At 38.0% G+C, this 21,985-nt stretch overlaps 1 protein-coding gene across 1 annotated transcript in view; it reads right to left on the reverse strand.

Annotated features, from left to right (window-relative positions):
* RANBP17 (RAN binding protein 17) overlaps positions 1-21,727 on the reverse strand; it is a 350,044-nt gene extending 328,317 nt beyond the window's left edge. Inside the window, exons 1-3 of the mRNA XM_069102382.1 lie at positions 21,659-21,727; positions 6,981-7,127; positions 3,610-3,700 (exon numbers count right to left, since the gene is read on the reverse strand). Of these exons, the coding sequence (XP_068958483.1) occupies positions 3,610-3,700; positions 6,981-7,127; positions 21,659-21,676 (256 nt within the window). The 5' untranslated portion in view covers positions 21,677-21,727. The remainder of the gene's footprint in view (positions 1-3,609; positions 3,701-6,980; positions 7,128-21,658) is intronic.
* Between the last annotated feature and the right edge of the window lie 258 nt (positions 21,728-21,985).

Consider the following 21,985-nt stretch of genomic DNA (forward strand, 5'->3'; position numbering starts at 1 on the left):
AATCAGACCATAGATTCCTTTTTTGGGAACAAAAAGGATCAAAGCATGAAAGGGGAGGAAGACAATGAAGTCAGAACTCGTGCATCAAAAGCTTCAAAGAAAAATATGAATTGGTTATAGGCCATGGATGAGCTCAAGAAAGATTCTGAAAATCAAGTAAGAGAAGTGGAAGAAAAATTGGGAAGAGAAATGAGAATGATGCAAGAAAACCATGAAAATAGAGTCAACAGCCTGCTAAAGGAGACCCAAAAAAATCCTGAAGAAAATAACACCTTAAAAAATAGACTAACTCAAATGTCAAAAGAGGCCCAAAAAGCCAATGTGGAGAAGAATGCCTTAAAAAGCCAAATTTGCCAGATGGAAAAGGAATTTCAAAAACTTGCTGAAGAGAATAATCCCCTCAAAATTACATTGGAGCAACTGGAAGTTAATGACTTTATAAGAAATCAAGATACTATAAAACAGATCCAAACAAATGAAAAAATAGAAGGCAATGTGAAATATCTCACTGGAAAATAGATCCAGGAGAGATAATTTAAAAATTATTGGACTACCTGAAAGCCACGATCAAAAAAAGAGCCTGGAAACCATCTTTCAAGAAATCATCAAGCAAAATTACCATGATATTCTAGAACCTGAGGGCAAAATAGATATTGAAAGAATTCACCAATTGCCTCTTGAAAAAGATCCCAAAAAGAAAACTCCTAGGCATATTATAGCCAAATTCCAGAGTTCCCAGGTCAAGGAGAAAATACTGCAAGCAGTCTGGAAGAAACCATTTGAGTATTGTAGAAACACAATCAGGATAACACAAGACCTAGCAACTTCTACGTTAAGGGACTGAAGGGCTTGGAATATGATATTCCGGAGGTCAAAGGAACTAGGACTAAAGCCAAGAATCACCTACCCAATATTACAGGGGAAAATATGGTCATTCAATGAAATAGAAGATTTTCAAACATTCTTGATGAAAAAAACCAGAGCTGAACAGAAAATGTGACTTTCAAATAGAAGAAGCAAGAAAAGTATGAGAAGGTAAATGGGAAAAAGAAATCATAAGGAACTTATTAAAGTTGAACTATTTACATTCCTACATGGAAAGACGATAATTATAACTCATAAGACTTTTCTCAGTATGAGGATAGTTGAAGGGAATATATACATACATACATACATACATACAAATATGTATATATACATACATATATGTGTGTATACATACACATATGTATGTATAGAAGGGTATATGTGTACATAATAATAAATATATATGTGAGTGTGGGCATATGTATGTACATGTACACATAGACAGAGGGCACAGGTTGAGCTGAATGTGAAAGAATGATATCCAAAAACTAAAATGAAGAGGTGAGAGAGGAATTTATTGGGAAAAGGAGAAAGGGAGAGATAGATTAGGGTAAATTATGTCATATAAAAGAGGCAAGAGAAAACTGTTACAATGGAGAGGAAGAGCAGGAAGGTGAAAGGGAATGCGATAACCTTACTCTCATTGAATTTGGCTTAAGGAGGGGACAACATAAACACTTAGTTGGGTTATCTTACCCTACAGCAAAATAGGGGGGAAGGGGATAAGAGGAGAGATGATAGAAGGGAGGGCAGATTGGGAGAGAGGATAGTTAGAAGCAAACATTTTTGAAAAGGGATAGGGTCAAAGCAGAAAATAGAATAAGTGGGGGGGGGCGAGAAAGGATGGAGGGAAATATAGTTTTAGTCTTTCACAATATAACTACTATGGAAATGTTTTGTGTAACTACACATGTAAAACCTAAATTGAATTTCTCATCTTCCCAGTGGGGGCAGGTGAGGAGGGAAGAAGGGAAAAAATCTGGAACTCAGTTTTAAAAACAAATGTTTAAAAAAATTGTTTTTTACATGCAACTGGGAAATAAAATATACAGGTACTAGGGCATAGAAATTCATCTTGCCCTACTAGAAAGTTAGGGGGAGGATGGGGGAGGATATAAGAGAGAACAGATTTGGGAAAGGGGTATTCAGTAGGCTTGCTATTTTGGGGTGGGGGTAAGGGAAAAACAGGGAGAAAAATTTGTAACTCAAAATCTTGTGGAAATGAATGTTGAAAACTAAAAATAAATAAATAAATTGGAGGGGCAGCTAGGTGGCACAGTGAATAAAGTGCAGACCCGAGTTTGGTTCTGGCCTCAAGACACTTAACACCCACACATACACACACACACTCACACACACACACACACACACAAAACTAGCTGTGTAACCTTGGGCAAGTTACTTAACCCCAATTGCCCTCCAAAAGACAAAATAAAATAAAATAAATAAATAAATTGGGAAAAAAGTATATTTTGTAGATAGGGTTTGCTTGAGTATCTGTTAGCAAGTTTCTATAGGGTAAAAACAAATTATTAATATATTTTTTAAAACTAAAAATAAAGTAATCAATTAATTTCAATTAAATAAGTATTCAATATAGGCTACTATGTGCCAGACACTGAGAATTGCAAAGACAAAAATGAAACCAGCTCAGCCCTCAAGGAGTGACATTTAATTGGTAGAGAACAACATGTACACAAGATGTGCAAACACAAAATATAAACAAAGCAAATATGAAGTAACGGGGAGGGGATACTAACGAATGGGCTAGATCAGGAAAGATCTCTTATAAGAAGTGGTTCTTGAAACTTGAAGAAAGTTAGGAATTTCAGGAAGTAAGGAAAGAACACTTCTTTTATCAGAATGAGATATAGCCCGGTCAAAGATGGATGGAATATTTTATATATAGGGAGCAGCAAGGAGGCCAATTTGCCTGTAATGTAGACATGCACTAGGGGAAGTCATATGGAACCAGCCTGGAAAGAGAGTCTGTGCACAGATTGTGAAGTGTATGAAATGCAAACAGGATTTATATTTTCTTCTAGAGACAACAGAGACCCACTGCAGCTTCCTAAGCCAGAGAGGTTTGTGATTTAGAAATAATACTTGGGCAGTTTTATAGAGGATGGAAGGTGAAGGGCCTGGAGACAGGAAGACCAATCAGAAAACTATCACAGATGCACAGAAGAGAGGCGGTAAAGGCCTGAAGTGATGCGGCGGCTATACGAACAGAGAGACAGGGACCAATGTTAACTCCTTTAAGGAAGAACAACAAGACTGGCTATGTGGAGTGATAGAGAATAAAGAGGGTCTGATGCCTCTGAGGCTGCGAACCTGGTGGCTGTAAGAATGGGGAAATCCCGGACATCAGGGAAATCAAAGGTGTGAGTTGGGGGGCAAAGATAAAGAACTCTGTTTTAGAGAAAGAGAATTTGAGACACCTATGGTAAGTCAAGGTGGATTTGCTTTTTAAAAAAGCAAAAAATTTGGGGAAGGTCAATCTTCTATGCAATACTTTATCTACGCTATTCCAAAGCAAAAGAAAAATCACTTTTCAATCATTTTAGGATTTTGTACCCCTGTTATCAGGGAAGATAATCCATCTTAGACTCCTCTTTAAAAGAACCAAAAGATTTTTTAAAATATCAGGAACACATAACACACTTCTGATTTCGGCAAAACATTTAGAGAAAAACTGCCTTTTCAGATGTTATTTTGTAAAGAGCACAATCAAGTACTTACGGATATCTATCCTTTGTTCAATACGTAGAGGAGTCACTCTGCTGACAAGTTTCGAAAGGCATGTTGCTGCAAGTAACTGAGAATAGGATGTCTGCAAAAAAAAGTTTTTTTTTCATTTTTAATTAATTTTCACTAGACCAAATGAAAGAAGAAAGAACTGGTCAAATTATTTGTGCTCCAAATTCTAATGCTTTAGAATGCCATTTTTTTCTTTTCCTTTTTACTTTGTTCAAAAAAAATTTAACCATGGTAAAAGGCATCAAATTTCTGAGAGAGAAAAGTGGTAAGATATGCCACCTCAAATAACTACAAGGAATCAAAGAAATGAACTACTGAATCAAAGAAGAGTAGACCTAGAGAATGTGAGGACACAAACAAAAAGAGGGGCAGCACCTCATCCAAGGTCATAAAGCTCATCAACAAAGAAGCAAGAATATCCAAAGTCTCAGGATTCGAAAATTAGCCTGAGTCTGAATAGAAGCAAGACTTTCAATCAGTTTATAATCACTGCATAAGAATACATTAAATACCAACTTTGGGATTTTAAATTTCTGCTCTGAAATCCATTAATCTCTCTGAATCTGTTTCCTCACCAGGTTTGTTGTGAGGAACAAACGCGAAGGCTGCTTCTTTTTCTTTTTTTTTTAACTAACTAATAAAGTTTGTTTTGAACACTTTAAATTGTATATAAATGTCAATTATTATTATTAAATCATTTCCTATTAAACAAAAAAAATGTATTTTAATTTTATGGATCTCTTCAGAAGTCTCCATTTTAACATTATTATGATTATAGGTATATTTTCAAATGATTTACAATTTAGATAAAACTCAACAAGTTATTAACATAAAAAAGTCATACTTTGTCTTTATGGACCTAGCTCTCATGAATTTCAAGTAGATGCTTGATTTTAGTTAGTCATTTTTGGGTAAAATTTTAAAACTTTAGGAAATAAAATGAATAAATGTTTATCCAAGTCAACCATTTCCCTAGTCTCTATCTGGCTGCATGGTGACCATCCTTTCCTCCTGGATACTCTCTTTTCTCTGGGTTTTCATGCACAGTTCTCTCCTGGTTGTTCTCCTACTTATAGAACTGCTCCTGCTTCATTTCCTTTGTTAATTCTTCATCTACATCACATCTCCTAATTGTGAATGTTCCCCTAGGCTAGATATTCTGCTCTTTATAGATACTACTTCTTGGTGACACTTTCATGTCACGTGGATTACATTATAATCTCTATGATGATGATTTCTAGACCTATATATCACTGCTTCCTGAGCTTCAGGCCCATATCACCAACTCCCTATTGGACATTTCAAACTAGATGTCCCACAGACATCTAAATTCATTTTTCAAAAACTGAACATGCTATCTTTTTCCTCAAAACCAGTCCTTTTCTACACTTTCCTTTTTCTGTAGAAAACAATACCATCCAGACTCTAAACTTTGGGATTACCCACAATTCCATATTTTCCCTCACCCTAAATATCCTGTTTATTGACAAATCTTTGTATTTCTTTCACAGCTACTTCTCTCCACTCATATAGCTACCACTGTAGTTTAGGCCTTCATCACCTCTCATCTAGATTACTGCATCAGATTGCCATTTGGTCTTTCTCAAATCTCTCAACACTAGTTCATCCCACCTAAAGTTGCCAAGGTGATTTTCCTTAAGTGTACATTTAATCAAGTTTATCTACATGGTCTAAGAATAACAGTCTTACTCTGCTGACCGGCTGGATGCATATTTGTAATCTCTGAGTACATCTTCTCTTTCTTTTTATGTCTGATTACAGTTCTTGGCCTTTAATGACATTAGATTAATATAGCAGTCACACAACTGTGGCCATGAAAGACTGGGATGAGGTCAGGTAAAAAAGACTGTTTATACTCTAGAGCAACAGCATCCCTGGGTATGGGGTCCCAGAAGATCTGCTAATTATCATCATTTAAAAAAATTAATCTTATGAAGACCACCTGCTCCCCATTTCTTATAGTGCAATAGTATTCCATAACATGCATATACCACAACTTGTTCAGCCATTCCCCAATTGATGGGCACCCCGTTAATTTCCAATTCTTTGCCACAACAAAAAGCTGCTATAAACATTTTTGTACATATGGGTCTTTCTCCCATTTCTATGATCTCTTTGGGATATAACCCTAGGAGTGGTATTGCTGGATCAAAGGGTATGAAAGTATTTATAGCCCTTTGGGCATAATTCCAGATTGCTCTCCAGAAAGGCTGGATCAGTTCACAACTCCACCAACAATGCATTAGTGTTCATATTTACCTGGAGAGGCTTAAAAGAACTGATGCTGAGTGAGAAGAGTAGAACCAGGAGGAATTTGTACACAATTACAGACACAACATATGTGTGATGACCAACTTTGATAGACTGGACTCTTCTCAACAATGCAGGGATATAAGTCAATCCCAAAAGACGCATGATGGAGAGAAAAAGTGCATCCAGAGAAAGAACTAGAAAGAACTAAATTTATATCCAGGTGGAAGCAAAATACCTGATCTTTTTTGTTCTCTTATTTGATTTTATGTTCTCTTTACCATTTTTCATTCCAGCTGGTACAATCCATCCTTATAACCTGACCATTGTATAATGTGAAAGTATTTACAGATCCTATACTTGATAATAAGCTGCCATGGGGGGGAGGGGAGGGAGGGGAACAAAATGTGAAATTCAAGGAATTGTGGAATTGAATCCTGTAAACTAAAAGGAAACAAACAAATTAATAAATTAAAGTTAAAAAAAATAAAAATAATTAATCTTAGACTGTCTGACTTACTCAGAACTCTTCCCTCAAATCTGAGTTTTATTTATTAGTGTTTTTGCTTTATTTTCTTAACTATTCTTTAACATTTTAAAGAAGTTAATAGTAAATTTTTCCTCTTCTAGAAAAAAAATTCTGGCTGTCATTCAACCCTTTTTTTTTTTTTTTGCTTTTTGGAGGGCAACTGGGGTTAAGCGACTTGCCCAAGTCACAAGGCTAGTAAGTGTGTCAAGTGTCTGAGGCCAGATTTGAACTCAAGTCCTCCTGACTCCAGGGCTAGAGCTCTATTCACTGTGCCACCTAGCTGCCCCGTCATTCAACCTTTCCTAATAAAGGGTAGGTATGATAACCCTTCCAGCATCTCATGACCCTAAGTGTCTAAATTTCCCCTCATTCTCACTCAGACTTTTCCCCTAGATTTTCCTACATTCTTCCTTTCTCACTCTAGAGTTCTACAGCTACAAATTAAGCACTGTATAGATTATCTATCATTTTCATATTATCTATATTTTATATCTACTACCACTGATAATGATATTTTAAAACTAGTTCAATCACACATATCAAATATACTTACTGTTCCTTGTTCTAATAAAAGCTGACACTTGCTGAGACAATCTGGACTGTCAATAAGTTCCAGCAACACTTTCTCAGCTTGTATTCGTTGTGAAAGATCAGTCCCTACGTAGAGGTGATTACATAATACTTCCAGCTCATTCAAACTCTGAAAAAAAAAAGAAAATGTTCCATTAGACTGCCTACTTATAATATCCATTAAATTGCTAATAAAATCATATGAATGTGGAGATAACAGGCAGGCAATGGGAAAAATCAAGATACTTCTCATTCACATTATCTTTAAAATTTTAGCACTTTGATTTGTCCTGCTATAAAAGAATAATCATCACCATTATCACAGCGGTATCGGGATACTGAACTTAATAAAAGAGGTTAGTTAGGTTAATAGATTTGGATCTGGAAGGGACTTCAGAGGTCATCTAGTCCAACCTATCACTTTACAGAGGAAGAAACTCACATTATTTATTTTGTTTACAAAATAAATTCTTGTCTGAATCAAGAGGGCACAGGGAGAGTTTAAAATACTGATAACAGGAAGGCTATTAATTCAATCATGTCTAGCCCTATCATTTTCCAGAGAACTCAGAGAGGGGCAGTGACTTATCTAAGGTCATGTAGCTGTAGCCAGATCTAGAAATAGAGCCTAGGCCTTCCTAGTCAGTCAGTAGTAACTTAGCTCTTTCCACTACACTATAGAATGTTCTTGATCAATAACAAGTTCTCGATAACATGGAAAAATTCTACACTGTCACTATGATGTGATCTTTAGAAAAACAGCCTCGCAGAGAAGATATTTTCAGAAATTACATTAAATGCGCTATTGTTTTATTCTGGAGATCGCAGGAGAAGACAGGCCAAACAGCTGCCACACATAATAGGTAACGCTCATTCCTGCCAGGTAACCAAAACCTGGGACCTCAACAGCTCCATGATCAGTGACGGGTAAGACCCAGTGAAGCTTTAATTCACTTATTCATTCAGCAAACATTTACAAGGTCCCTGTGTCCAGTGCTCAGTACAAAGGCGATGAAAGGTCAGAATTACAAAATGTCAGAGCCATAAGGGAACTTGAGATCCTTCCGTCTTGGTCATAGTAAAGAGTTGTAGTATGGATGATAACTTTGCAAAGGAGTAATCGAAATTAGGTTGGAGAATTATAGCTGTCTTCCAGAATTTGAAGGGTTTATTGTGCGTGACGATAAAACGCAGAGCTAGGATGGTGGATAGAAGTTACAGAGAAGAGGATTTAGGTCCTATGAAAAGAAAAACTGTCTGACAACAATCGCGGCTCTCTAAGTGTGAGTGAGATGAACTCCCTGGAAACCAGCAGGTTCCTTTCTTGAACCCTCCAAGCAAAGGTCACTTTTATGGTCACTTGTAGGGATTCTTTTTTTGTTGTTGTTGTTAAACCCAATTTATTTTTTCGTTCCAAATTCTCTCCCTCCCCTTACCCTTTCTCCACCCACTGAGAAGGTAAGAAATATAATATTCCTTATACAAATGAAGCCAAGAAAAACATACTTCTGCAATATCCATGTTTCAAAAAGTAAAGAAGGAAAGGGGAAGACGATCCCAAGTGGTGCAGAGGCCTTGATGAGGACTAATTAACCTGGTGACAAGTTGACCCACCAACCACAAGGGCCACTGCCAGGCCTATCACTGCAAGGCGGGGACTGGATGGAACAGGGTAAGAGTCAAATGCAGCGCTCCTGCCAGGGGCAGCAGGTACTCATGGGACTACCAATCGACAGCCTAGAAATTTAAAAAGCCCCTATCTGGACTTCCAGGGACCGGGATGGCAGAGTGAACCCCGGCTGCTCCAATACCCTCCTCTGACCCTGAAAACATAGTAATTATTGCCCCAGGGCAAAACTTTAAACAGAAAAGGCTTGGGAACCCTACAGGAAGTTTGTGGCTAGGACCCCGCCTCAAAATAGGTAAAAAGCAGACTGCAAAGACAAAGACTCTGGAGTCCTACTATTGTGAGAGGGAGGAACCAAATTCAGAGGGAGACAGTGATGGCTCTCAACACCCACAGCTGAAGTCTCAACAGGGAACTGGTCTCAGGCACAGAAAGCTTTCTTAGATGAGCTCAAAAGGAACTCTGGAAACCAAATGAGAGAGATAGAAGATAAAATGAATAATTCTTTTAAAATCAAAATTGCAAAATTAGAAAAATATTACAATGAAGAAAACAGCTCCTTATAAAGAAAAATGTGTGATATGGAAAAGGAGCTCCAAAAACTAACCAAGGAAAATCAATAAAAATGAGAATCAACCAAATTGAAGCGAATAACTCTATGAGGAACCAAGAATTAGGAAAACAAAACATCAAGAATGAAAAATTAGAAAAAGCGGTAAAATATCTCAATGGAAAAATAAATGACCTGGAAAACAGATCCAGGAGAGATAATGTGAAAATCATAAGCCTACCAGAAAATCATGATGAAAAAATGAGCCTGGACAACATCTTCCAAGAGTTCATCAAGGAAAACTGCCCTGAGATACTAGAACCAGAGGGTAAAATAGAAATTGAGAAAATCCACCGGACACCTCCTGAAAGAGATCCCAAATTGAAAAGTCCACAGAATGTTGTGGCCAAACTCCAGAACTACCAGGTAAAGAAGAAAATAATACTACAAGTGGCCAGAAAGAAACAATTCAAATATTGCGGAACCACAGTGAGGATTGCACAGGATCTGGCAGACTGGAGAAAGTGAAATACAATTTTTCGCAAGGCAAAAAAGCTCGGGTTACAACCAAGGATTGCCTACCCAGCGAAACTGAACATATTCTTCCAGGCAAGGAGATGGTCATTCAATGATATAACAGATTTCCAGACCTTCCTGATGAAAAAGAAAGAGCCCAATGGAAAATTCAACCTCCAATTACGAGATGCAAGAGAGACATAGAAGGGTAAACAAAGAAAACACACACACACACACACACACACACACACACACCCTGCTATTTAATAAGAGCAAACTGTTTATAGACAAGTAGAGGGTATAGGTATAAATTACACAAAATGATGATAAAAAAAACCCTTATTAAGGGCTACAAAGGGACTGCAATAGAAGAAGAGGAAAGAATGAAGAGGAAAAGGGTAAATTATGCCACACAAAGAAGCATAAAAACAATATAATAGAGGGAAAGAACGGAGGGAGATGAACATTATATGAGCTTTTCGCTCATTGGTTCTGGTGCAAAGAGGGAATAATACAACCAGTTAAGCATAGGACTCTTATCAAGAAGAGACACAAAATGTATTATAACAGAGGGAAAGATGGGAGGGAGAGGAGCTTTACATGAGATCTGTTCTTGTCAATCTTGGTTCAAAGAAGAAATAACATACTACATTAAGTATAAAAATCTATCATATCCTACAGGTAGTAGGAGGGGGGAAGGGCTAAAAAGGGGGTGTTGGTTAGAAGGGAGGGAAGAAATAAGGGGGAAGGGGAGGAAAAGGGAGGGGGGCTGATAAGAAGGGAGTACTGAGGGAGGTGGTGGTCAAAAGGAAAACTCTTAAGGAGGGGAAGGGAGAAGGGAAGAAAAATAAAAGCATAAACAGGGGAGGGAATGGCACCACTGAGAATGAAGCAATATCATTACTTAATATATATGCACCAAGTGGTATAGCATCCAAATTCCTAGAGGAATTTGGGAATTAGAGGAAGAAATAGATAGTAAAACTATACTAGGGGGGGACCTTAATATCCCCATCTCTGAACTTGATAAATTTAAGCTCAAAATAAACAAGAAAGAAGTAAGGAGGTGAATAGAATTTTAGAGAGGGTAGGTATTAATAGATCTCTGGAGAAAACTAAAGGGAGATAAAATGGAATATACCTTCTTCTCAATGGTACATGGCACATACACAAAAATCAACCATGTACTAGGACATAAAAACCCCACAATTCAGTGCACAAAGGCAGAAATATTAAATGCATCATTCTCAGATCATGAGGCAATAAAAATTACACGCAATAAAGGACCATGGAAAGATAGACTAAAAACTAATTGGAAACTAAACAATTTAATCCTAAAGAATGAGTGGGTCAAACAAGAAATTATAGAAACAATCAGTAACTTCATTCAAGAGAATGACAATAATGAGACAACATAGCAAAATTTGTGGGATGCAGCAAAGGCAGTTCTTAGGGGAAGTTTTATATCCCTGAGTGCATACATGAATAAATTAGAGAAAAGGGAGATCAATGAATTGGGCATGCAATTGAAAAAGCTAGAAAAAGAACAAATTGAAAATCCACAATTAAATACTAAATTAGAAATAATGAAAACCAAAGAAGAGATTAATAAAATTTAAATTAAGAAAACAATTGAATTAATACATAAAACTAAGAGCTGGTTTTATGAAAAAACCAATAAAACTGATAGAACCTTAGCCAAAATGATAAAAAAAAACAGGAAGAAACCAAATTATGGCATCAAAAAAGAAAAGATGAATCTACTTCCAATGAAGAGGAAATTAAAACAATAATTAGGAATTATTTTGCCAAATTATATGCAAAAAATTTGACAATCTTAGTAAAATGGATGAATATTTACAAAAATATATGTTGCCCAGATTAAATGAAGAGGAAATAAATTTCTTAACCCCATCTCAGAAAAAGAAATTGAACAAGCCATCAGTGAACTCCCTAAGAAAAAATCTCCAGGACCAGACAGATTTACTAGCAAATTCTATCAAACATTTAAAGAACAATTGATTCCAATACTGTACAAACTATTTGGGAAAATTAGTGAAGGAGTCCTATCAAATTATTTTTATGACACACACATGGTACTGATACCTAAATCAGGAAGATAAAATGGAAAAAGAAAATTATAGACCAATTTCCCTCATGAATAACAGATGCAAAAATTTTAAGTAAAATATTAGCAAAAAGACTACAGCAACTGATCACAAGAATAATACATTTTGATCAGGTAGGATTTATTCCAGGAATGCAAGGATGGTTTAATATTAGGAAAATTATCAGTATAATTGATCATATCAAACAATGAAACTTGCAGAAACCACATGATTATCTCAATAGATGCAGAAAAGGCTTTTGACAAAGGACAACATCCATTCCTATTAAAAACATTAGAAAGTATAGGAATAAATGGAGCCTTCCTTAAAATAATAGTAGCATCTATTTAAAGCCATCAGCAAGTATTATATGTAATGTGGATAAGCTAGAAGCATTTCCAATAAGATCAGGGGTGAAACAAGGCTGTCCACTATCACCCCTCTTATTCAATCTGGTACTAGAAATGTTAGCAGTAGCAATTAGAGAAGAAAAGGAAATCAAAGCAATCAAATTAGGCAAAGAAGAGACCAAGCTATCACTCTTTGCAGATGATATGAATGATATACTTAGAGAATCCTAAGGAATCAAGTAAAAAAACTACTTGAGACAATAAATACATCTGGCAAAGTTGCAAGATATAAAATAAACCCACATAAATCCTTGGCATTCCTATATACTTCTAACAAAATCCAACAGCAAAAGATAGAAAGAGAAATTACATTTAAAATTACTGTAGACATAAAATATTTGGGAATCTACCTGCCAAAAGAAACCCAGGACCTATATGAACACAACTACAAAACAGTTTTCACACAAATAAAGTCAGATCTAACTAATTGGAAAAACATCAATTGCTCATGGCTAGGTCAAGCTAATATAATAAAAATGACAATTTTACCTAAATTAAATCACATATTTAATGCCATACCAATCAAATTTCCAAAATATTATTTATAGAACTACAAAAAATAGTAACAAAATTCATTTGGAAGAACAAAAGGCCCAGAATATCAAGGGAATTAATGAAAAGAAATGCTAGGGAAGGTGGCCTAGCTATACCAGATTTTAATCTGTATTATAAAGCAGTAGTCATCAAAACTACTGGCTGAGGAATTGAGCAGTGGATCAATGGAATAGATTGGGTACACAAGACTCAACAGTCAATGACTATAATAATCTACTCATTGATAAACCCGAAGACCCCAGTTTTGGGGATAAGAACTCACTATTTGACAAAAATTGCTGGGAAAACTGGAATATAGTATGGCAGAAACTGGGCATAGGCCATTATCTAACACCTCATACCAAAATTAAGTCTAAATGGGTGCATGATCTAGGTATAAATGATGATACTATAGTATCATATATATATATATACACACATAAATATATACATACATATATACACACATGTAATCTGGGAAAGCAAGGAATAGTTTACCTGTCACATTTATGGAGAGGGGAAGACTTCATGACCAAACAAGAATTAGAGAGCATTATAAAATGCAAAATGGATAACTTTGATTACATGAAATTGAAAAGCTTCTGTACAAACAAACCAATGTAATCAAGATTAAGAGGGAAGTGGGAAATTGGGAAAGAATTTTTACAACCAATGTCTCTGATAAAGTCCTCATTTCTAAAATATACAGAGAACTTAGTCAAATCTGTAAGAATACAAGTCACTCTCCAATTGATAAATGGTCAAAGGATATGAACAGGAAGTTCTCAGAGGAAGAAATTAAAGATATCTATAAGCATATAAAAAATGCTCTAAATCACTATTGATTAGAGAAATGCAAATCAAAACAACTCTGAGGTACCATATCTCACCAGTGAGATTGGCTAAGATGACAAAACAGGAAAATGATAAATGCTGGAGAGGATGTGGAAAAATTGGAACACTAATACATTGCTGGTGGAATTGTGAACTGATCCAGCCTTTCTGGAGAGCAATCTGGAATTATGCCCAAAGGGCTATATGTAACTTCATACACTTTGACCCAGCAATACCACTTCTAGGGTTGTATCCCAAAGAGATCATAGAAGCGGGAGGAAGACCCATATGTACAAAAATATTTATAACAGCTCTTTTTGTGTTGGCAAAGAATTGGAAATTAAGGGGATTCCCATCAATTGGGGAATGGCAACAAGTTATAGTATATGAATATAATGGAATACTATTGGCCATAAGAAACAAAGAGCAGATAGATTTCATATTTACCTGGAGAGGCTTATACGAACTGATGCTGACTGAGAAGAGCAGAACCAAGAAAAATTTGTACACAATTATAGATAAAACGTATGTGTGATGACCAGCTTTGATAGACTGAACTCTTCTCAGAAATGCAGGGCTCTAAGTATACTCTAAAAGACTCATGATGGAGAGAGATGTCTACATTCAGAGAAAGAACTAGAAAGAACAGAGTTTGAATACAGATTGAAGCAAATTACCTACTCTCTTTCTTTTTCTTGTTTGGTTTTATTTCCTTTTTCCCATTGTTCATTCCATCCGATACAATTATTTTTAAAACCTGACCAATGTCTAATGTGAAAGTATATGCAAATCCTATACCTGAGTGTATGTCACCATGGGAGGGGGAGGGGAAGAAAATTTGAAATTCAAAGAAATGGGGAACTGAATCTTGTACAGTAAAAGTAAATGAACAAATTAATAAAGACAAAAATAAATTTAAAAAAGAAGGGACAGAAGGAAGGAAAGAAAAGAAAAACAGAAAGAAAAAAGGAAGGAAGGGAGGAAAGAAAGAAAGAAAGGAAGAAGGAAAGAAAGGAAGAAAGAAAGAAAGGAAGAAAGAAAGAAAGAAAGAAAGAAAGAAAGAAAGAAAGAAAGAAAGAAAGAAAGAAAGAAAGGAAGGAAGGAAGGAAGAAAGAAAGAAAGAAAGAAAGAAAGAAAGAAAGAAAGAAAGAAAGAAAGAAAGAAAGAAAGAAAGAAAGAAAAAAAGGAAAGAAGAAAGAAGAAAGGAAGGGAAAAAGAAAGGAAGGAAGGAAGAAAAGAAGAAAGAAAGGAAGAAAAAGGAAGGAAGGAAGGAAGGAAGGAAGGAAGGAAGGAAGGAAGGAAGGAAGGAAGAGAGAAAAATATGCTTCAATCTATACTCTTTGAGTCCATCAATTCTATCTGGAGGTAGATAGCATTTTTCAACATGTAACTGCGGTAGATAATTTCATTGAACAGAGATGCTAAGTCTTTCACAGTTGATTATCTTTACAATTTTGTTGTTAGTGGGTAAATCATTCTGGTTTTCCTCACTTAGTTTTCCATCAGTTCAGATAAATCTTTCCAGGTTTTCTGGAAACCAGCCTTTTCATTATTTTTTATACAGCAAGAGAAGGGTTTCTCATGTAATGGTCCTCTTCCAGAACAAAAGAAAAACCACAATACAATAGTGTTTAATTATCACTTTGGGGGATTATTGTTCAGGCACCAGTTGCAATAAATGGTCTCTGAAGTTCCTTCCAACTGAGATTTTGTGATTTTTCTCATCTCTTCTGTCCATACTCTTCTAGATGAGAATTCTCTCTTCCAATTTAGTTTTAAATTATAAAAGAGTTCATTTACTGAAAGGAGCTTTCCATATCTGTCTAATCCTCAATCCTACCAATTCCTGAGTTAGAAACAACCATCATTTCTTCTTGATCCTCTTATCCACTAATGTAACCATTTTTCAACTGGAGATTTTCCATCTCCTATAACCACTCATCTTCAGAATCAACATAACCGATATTATGTACCCAAAATAGGCAAGGAATTGGAGCTCTTTTTCCCCTTTCCTCAGTACCATCTCAGAAATGAAAGGGCCCTCAGACAGCATCTAATCTATCCCATATTTGTGCAGAAATCTCAGCAACAGTATCTCTAGTACATGGTCATCATGCCTTCATTTGACATTCTTAGTAAGGGAGTAACTACTGTTTCCCAGGACAATACATACTTTGAAATAGCTCCAGTTATTAGAAAATAATGTTTTTCTTACATTGAACTGATCTGCCTCTCTAGAAATACCTATTGCTCTTAGTCCTTCCCTGTAGGCCTAAGCAAAACAAAAGTAATTTCTCTTCCACAGAACAGCCCTTCAAATAAATGGAAGACAGTTATCATGTTTCCATAAAAGATTCTATTCTTCCAATTCCCCATATTATACCAAAAGGCTTATACAAGCACTTTTTGTGGAAGCAAAGACATAGAAACAAAGTAGATACCCATCAACAGGAGAAGGACTAAACACATTATGCTACATGAATATAATATTGTGTTATGTACTGTAAGAAATGATCAATGTGAGAAAAACAGAGAAACATGTAAAGATTTACATGTTCTGATACAGCATATAGTAAGCAGAGCCAAGAAAGCAATATGAACAATGAATGAAATAATGTAAATGGAAAGGACAATCACAAAACAAGAAAAAGTGAATGATGAAAAATTACAAAGAATAAGCATGGCACCAAAGAAGAAAGATGAGAAAAAATCCTCCCCCCCAACACACACACACACACACACACACACACACACACACACACACACACATTCCTTTGCAGAGGTGAAAGGTCCACAGGTATGGAATATTGCCTGTATTTTCAGGTTTTTTTGAGGTACTAATTAATTTTGCATATTATTTATCTCTTCCTCTTCTGAGAGAAATTCTGGTGATGTAAAAGACAAACAAACCTGAAAGATATAAATAAAAATGTCAAATTTTTAAAATAAACATTCTCTTGTCAGATTAAACAATATGGAAAGTGGAGATAATAGTTACCTTGCCCTTCTTCAGGGGATCCTTTCCCCTAGCTTGCCTTGTCCCCCACCATGTCCAAACTCTCAGAGTTGGAAAGAACCTTAAGGACTACTTAATTTAACCTCTACCTGAACAGGAATTCTAACTACCTCCTCAATAAGCGATTATGCAGCCTCTGCTATGATGACCATTCAGACCTCCAGTGGTAAAGAACCTATTACCTCAGATAGCTCATCTTTTACCAGCCACACCACTTAAAGCAGTCCTTTACATTTCTGAACACTCAAATTACTAAATTTTTCCCTACATTAAGCCCAATCCCTCCAGGTACTTCTTCTAGTTCAGTCTTTTGCGGCCAAATGGAACAAATTCCGTTCAATTCAACAAATATATATTAAACACTTAGCATGTATAAGGTGCTATGCTAGATACCAGAAATCCAAAGAACAAAAAGAAAAATAGTTCACTTCCTCAAGAATATATTCTACTATAAACTTAATCTCTCTTCAACATGACAGCCTTTTAGAACCTTGAAGGCCACCATCATGTTTTCCTACTCTTCCCATCCCCTTTTTTTTCTCAGGGTTAAATGTCAGCATTTTTTTCCCCAACCAATTTTCATAAGCCATGGTCTCTAGTGAATAGTCACTGTATTCAAGGCACTGTGCTTGGTTCCACAGGGGATACAAAGATAAATAATACAAGGTCTTTATTCTCAAAAAATTTACACTTTAAGAGATGAAACAATATACACAAACACAAAAATATGCTACAAAATAGAATGTGATAAATGCTAACATACCAATACAAAATTTATAATATTAGAGTTTGGGAAGAAATGCGGTACCTGGAATATAGTAAATGCTTAATAAATGCTTGCTAATTGATAGGTATATAGTTGAAGGGAGCCTGGGAAGGCTTTAAGCATGTATGGACAAATGTGCAATAGAATAATAGATATGACTTATAATAATATAAACATAAATAAATAAACAAACAAACAAATAAATAAATAAACAAGCAAATAAAAAATAACAGGCAGAGAACCTGGAAAAATCAAATGAAAACAAAAGTGTCAGTAAAGATATGGCATCTGGAAAGCTCCAGTCACATCAACCAATCAATCAACAAGAATTTGTTAAACCCCTAGTATGTGCCAGGCACTGTGTTAAGCAAGTTCTGGGGTTGTAAGTACAGAGAACGAAATAATCCTTACTCACAAAGAGCTTATATTGTAAGAGATATAAAACTTGCATCATATATATAAAATTTAAAGCATCAATATAAAGTGAATAAATACAAAAGATAATAATACAAGATAATTTGAAGGGAAGGTCACTAGCACTTGGCGGGGGGGAGGGAGGAACATGCAGAAGATGGTGCTTGACCTCGATCATAAAAGAGATTCTATGATGTGGGGTGAGGTTGGAGCAGACCAAGTCTAATCTCTCTTCCACATGATATCCCTTCAAGTAGTTGTGTTTGTCTTTCGTTTTCGAAGAGGACCATGGTATCAGGGAACTGATGATATGATTTGCAGTTGACTTTGAGTACTTGAAGACAGTCATCAAATCTGTCCTCTGCCTTCTTTTCTCCAGATTAAACATCTCCAGCCCCTTCCTTTCCTCATGGCAGGATCTCAAGGCTCTTCATCATCCTTACCATCCTTTTCTGGACAATCTCTAGCTTGCCAATGTTCTCCCTAAAACATGGCACTCAAAATTATTCAATATTCAATGCCTTAAGGTAGAGTAGAGCAGGAATACCACCTCCCTAGTTCTAGAATTATCTTTTCATTTTTGGTTTTGGTTGGGACTTTTTCTAACAAAGAGAGGGAAAATTCTCCCATCAGCAAACATATTTGAAATTTTCAGCCTTAACAGAATTCCCTGAGAGATTTAGTGACTTGCCCTAAGTCAAAGAGCTAGTGTCAGAGACAGGATTTAAAGCCAAATCTTCCTATTTCATAGTTTACACTTGAATTATTATATCACTCTAACTCTCAAGGCACTAGCTGTACCATTCTTAATACAGACTAAAATCACACTATCTTTTTTTGGCAGTCACATCACACTATTAGCTCATATAGAACTTATAGTTGATTAAAACTCCCAGAATTTTTTTTCAGATGTCTAAATACTTCTACCCCATCTTGTCCTTACAAAGCTTATTTTTTAAAGTCAAGGATAACTTTATATTTGTCTCTATTAAATTTCATCTTAGATTTAGCCCAATACTCTAGTTTGCTGAGATATTTTGTGCCCAAGTTCAAATTCTGGGTCAAACACTTGGTATGTGCCTTTGACAAGTTGCAAGATCTCTAAGAATAATTTTCTTTATCAGTGAAATGGGAATAATGTTGTTCTTACTACATACTTCAGGTGGTTATTTTTTGTGCAAAGTACTTTTTAAAGTGCTATACAAATGTAAGCTGCCATCATAACCTGCAGAGCATACATTCTCATATTTCCCTTATTTTGATCCTCTTATTCCACACCTCAAGCCAGCCCTCACCCAAAAACAAATTCAAAGTCTATCATTCTTGTGATCTTGTCAAGATTACAAGGAATAATTTCACCTTTAAGACCTCCAATTTGTGAAAAAGTTCTGTACAGATAAAGCTAATGTAACCAAGATGAAGAGGGAAGTGGAAAATTGGGAAAGAATTTTTACAACCAGTGTCTCTGATAAAGGCCTCATTTCTAAAATATACAAAGAATTGAGCCGAATCTAAAAGACTACAAGTCATTCACCAATTGATAAATGGTCAAAGGATATGAACAGTCAGTTTTCAGAGGAAGAAATTAAAGATATCTATAAGCATATGAAAAAATGCTCTAAATCACTACTGACTAGAGAAATGAAAATCAAAACAACTCTGAGGTACCACATTTCACTGGTCAGATTGGCTAAGATGACAAAACAGGAAAATGATAAATGCTGGAGAGGATGTGGAAAAATTGGAACACGAATGCATTGTTGGTGGAGTTGTGAACTGATTCAACCATTCTGGAGAGCAATATGGAACTATGTCCAAAGGGCTATAAATAGTTTCATACCCTTTGACTCAGCAATACCACTTCTAGGGTTGTATCCCAAAGAGATCATAGAAGTGGGAAAAGGATCCATATGTACAAAAATATTTATAGCAGTTCTTTTTGTGGTAGAAAAGAATTGGAAATCAAGGGGATGCTCATCAATTGGGGAATGGCTACACAAGTTGTGGTATATGAATGTAATGGAATACTGTTGTGCTATAAGAAATGAGGAGCAGAAGTACATCATAATAACCTGGAGACGCTTATATAGACTGATGTTGAGTGAGAAGAGCAGAACCAGGAGAAATCTGTACACAATTACAGACACAATGTATGATGACTAACTAACCTTGATAGACTGGACTCCTCTCAGCAATGTAAGGTTATAAAACAACTCCAAAGACTCATGATGGAAAGAGATGTCCACATCCAGAGAAAGAACTACAGAGTCTGAGTGCAGATGGAAGCAAACTACCTGCTCTTTTTGTTTTGTTCCTTCTTTCTCACTGTTCACACCATTGGTTATAATCCTTCTTTACAACCTGAGTAATGTTTAATGTGGAGGTATTGTAGACCCTATATTTGATTACATGCTGCCATGGGAGGGGAGGGGAAAGGGGGGAGGAGAGGAAGGGGGAGAAAATTTGAAACTCAAGGAACTGTGGAACTGAATGTTGTAAACTAAAAGTAAATATTTTTTTTAAAAGACCTCCAATTTGATAATACTCTTTCATTTCGCTGCCAGTTTCATTCATACCCAATGAAGTTACTTTGACCTCAATTTAATTCTTCTGAATTTGCCCAGACCATTATTGCCCTCTTTGCTACACAGGACTCCTTATTTTGCCACCTGCATGCGAAGTACTCCAAGTACTGTTATTACCACCTTTGACTCCCCAACCTTGTATTGATCAATTCTGGATCAATACCAACGTCTAACATTATTCCTCTGTTCCATTGGTAGCTGGAAAAAGGCAGTGAAATATGAAGCTTCCAATGTATCCGATATGAATGTGATACTAATGTGTTTGGACTTTATTCTTTTAAGCCTTGAAGACCTAGTGTAGGCAGGGGACGTGACCTGCAGGATGAACGGAGGGAAGGGATACGCCCTGAGAAAATCGGCTAGGAAGCTGCTGCCAGAGTTGAGGAGAAGTTCAGGAGGGCCTTAGCTAAGCCGGTAACCGCGATGCTGACCAGGACGGGCCACTGACGTTGGAGACAGCCCTAGAGCAGAGTCTGCAGAAGGGAACCGGGGGGAGGAGGAACTGAAGGTGACTGCCTAGGTCTGAGCTTGTGTCACTGACAGAGGTAGGAGCTCACGCACACGGAGACCGCGGGAGCCCGGCAATGGTTAAAGCCGAGTTTTTCCCTGAAGCCCCGTCTGACTCGGTCTGTGACGCGGGCTCAGACATGCTGGCGGGTTCACAGACGGCGAGCAGGAAGGGGTGCTGGACACGGCCCCCACGGCCTGCATCTCCGGCCCTGCCCCGCGGGCTGCGATCACAGGGTGGGGGCCAGAGGAGACAGCGGGGGCACCGCCGGCCCAAGCCCCCCTTCCTTCAGCGACAAGAGGGAGGCACAGATGGGCGACGGGACTCGCCTGAGGTCCTCACACCCACTACTTAAGTGACAGCCCCGACATTCGCACCCGGGCCCCCCCCCAGGAGGCCCGGCCCCCTCCCCCCGCCGCCGCCATGGCGCCCCCTGCGGTCACCACCTACACCCCCCCCCACCCCCCACTTCTCCATCCAGGTTTGAGCCCAGCCCCGCCTCCCGGGGGCGGCGGCGGGCTAGGGGAGGGAGGGCGGAGGACCGCAGGATGGGGCTGGGGGCCGGGATGGCGGAGCAATGATGACGGCGGCGGGGACGGCAGGCGTGGAGGGAGAAGGTGCACAAGCTTACGGGAGGGGTCCGGGGGAGGGGGCTTGGGGCAGAGGAGGACACCCGGGCCGGGCCGCGGCTGCGCCCGCGGGAGCTGCTCCCGGCCGGGTCCCAGCCGTTGCCAGCCACCTCCCCTCCCCCGGTGGGCCGGAGCCCCGCGGCCGCGGCGGAGCGCGCACTGACCTGAAAGTGCAGCGCCATCTTCCCGAGAGGCGGCGCCCGCCCGGCCAGGAGAGCTAACGGGGGCGGGGCGCGGAGGAGGGGGCGGGGCGCGGCCGGGCCCAGAGAGAGACTGTTAGAGAGAGCAGGGTGGAGGCGGGGCGCGGGCAGGGGGCGGGGACGACTCCGGCCCCACCCTTAGTCCGAGTGGTGGGGGGCGGGAGAGGGCGGGGAAAGGGGGCGGGGTAGCTCTAGGCCGGAGAGCGGAGGGGGCGGGGCCTCCGCCGGGGCGCGCCGGCTTGGCCTGTGGGACTTCGGCCGCAGGGCGGCGCTCTCTCGCAGAGCTCTGGA

This window comes from Petaurus breviceps, unplaced genomic scaffold (genome assembly GCF_028583685.1).
Source record: "Petaurus breviceps papuanus isolate PSGF00001 unplaced genomic scaffold, PetGlider_PUasm1.0 551, whole genome shotgun sequence".
NCBI classification, from domain to species: domain Eukaryota; kingdom Metazoa; phylum Chordata; class Mammalia; order Diprotodontia; family Petauridae; genus Petaurus; species Petaurus breviceps.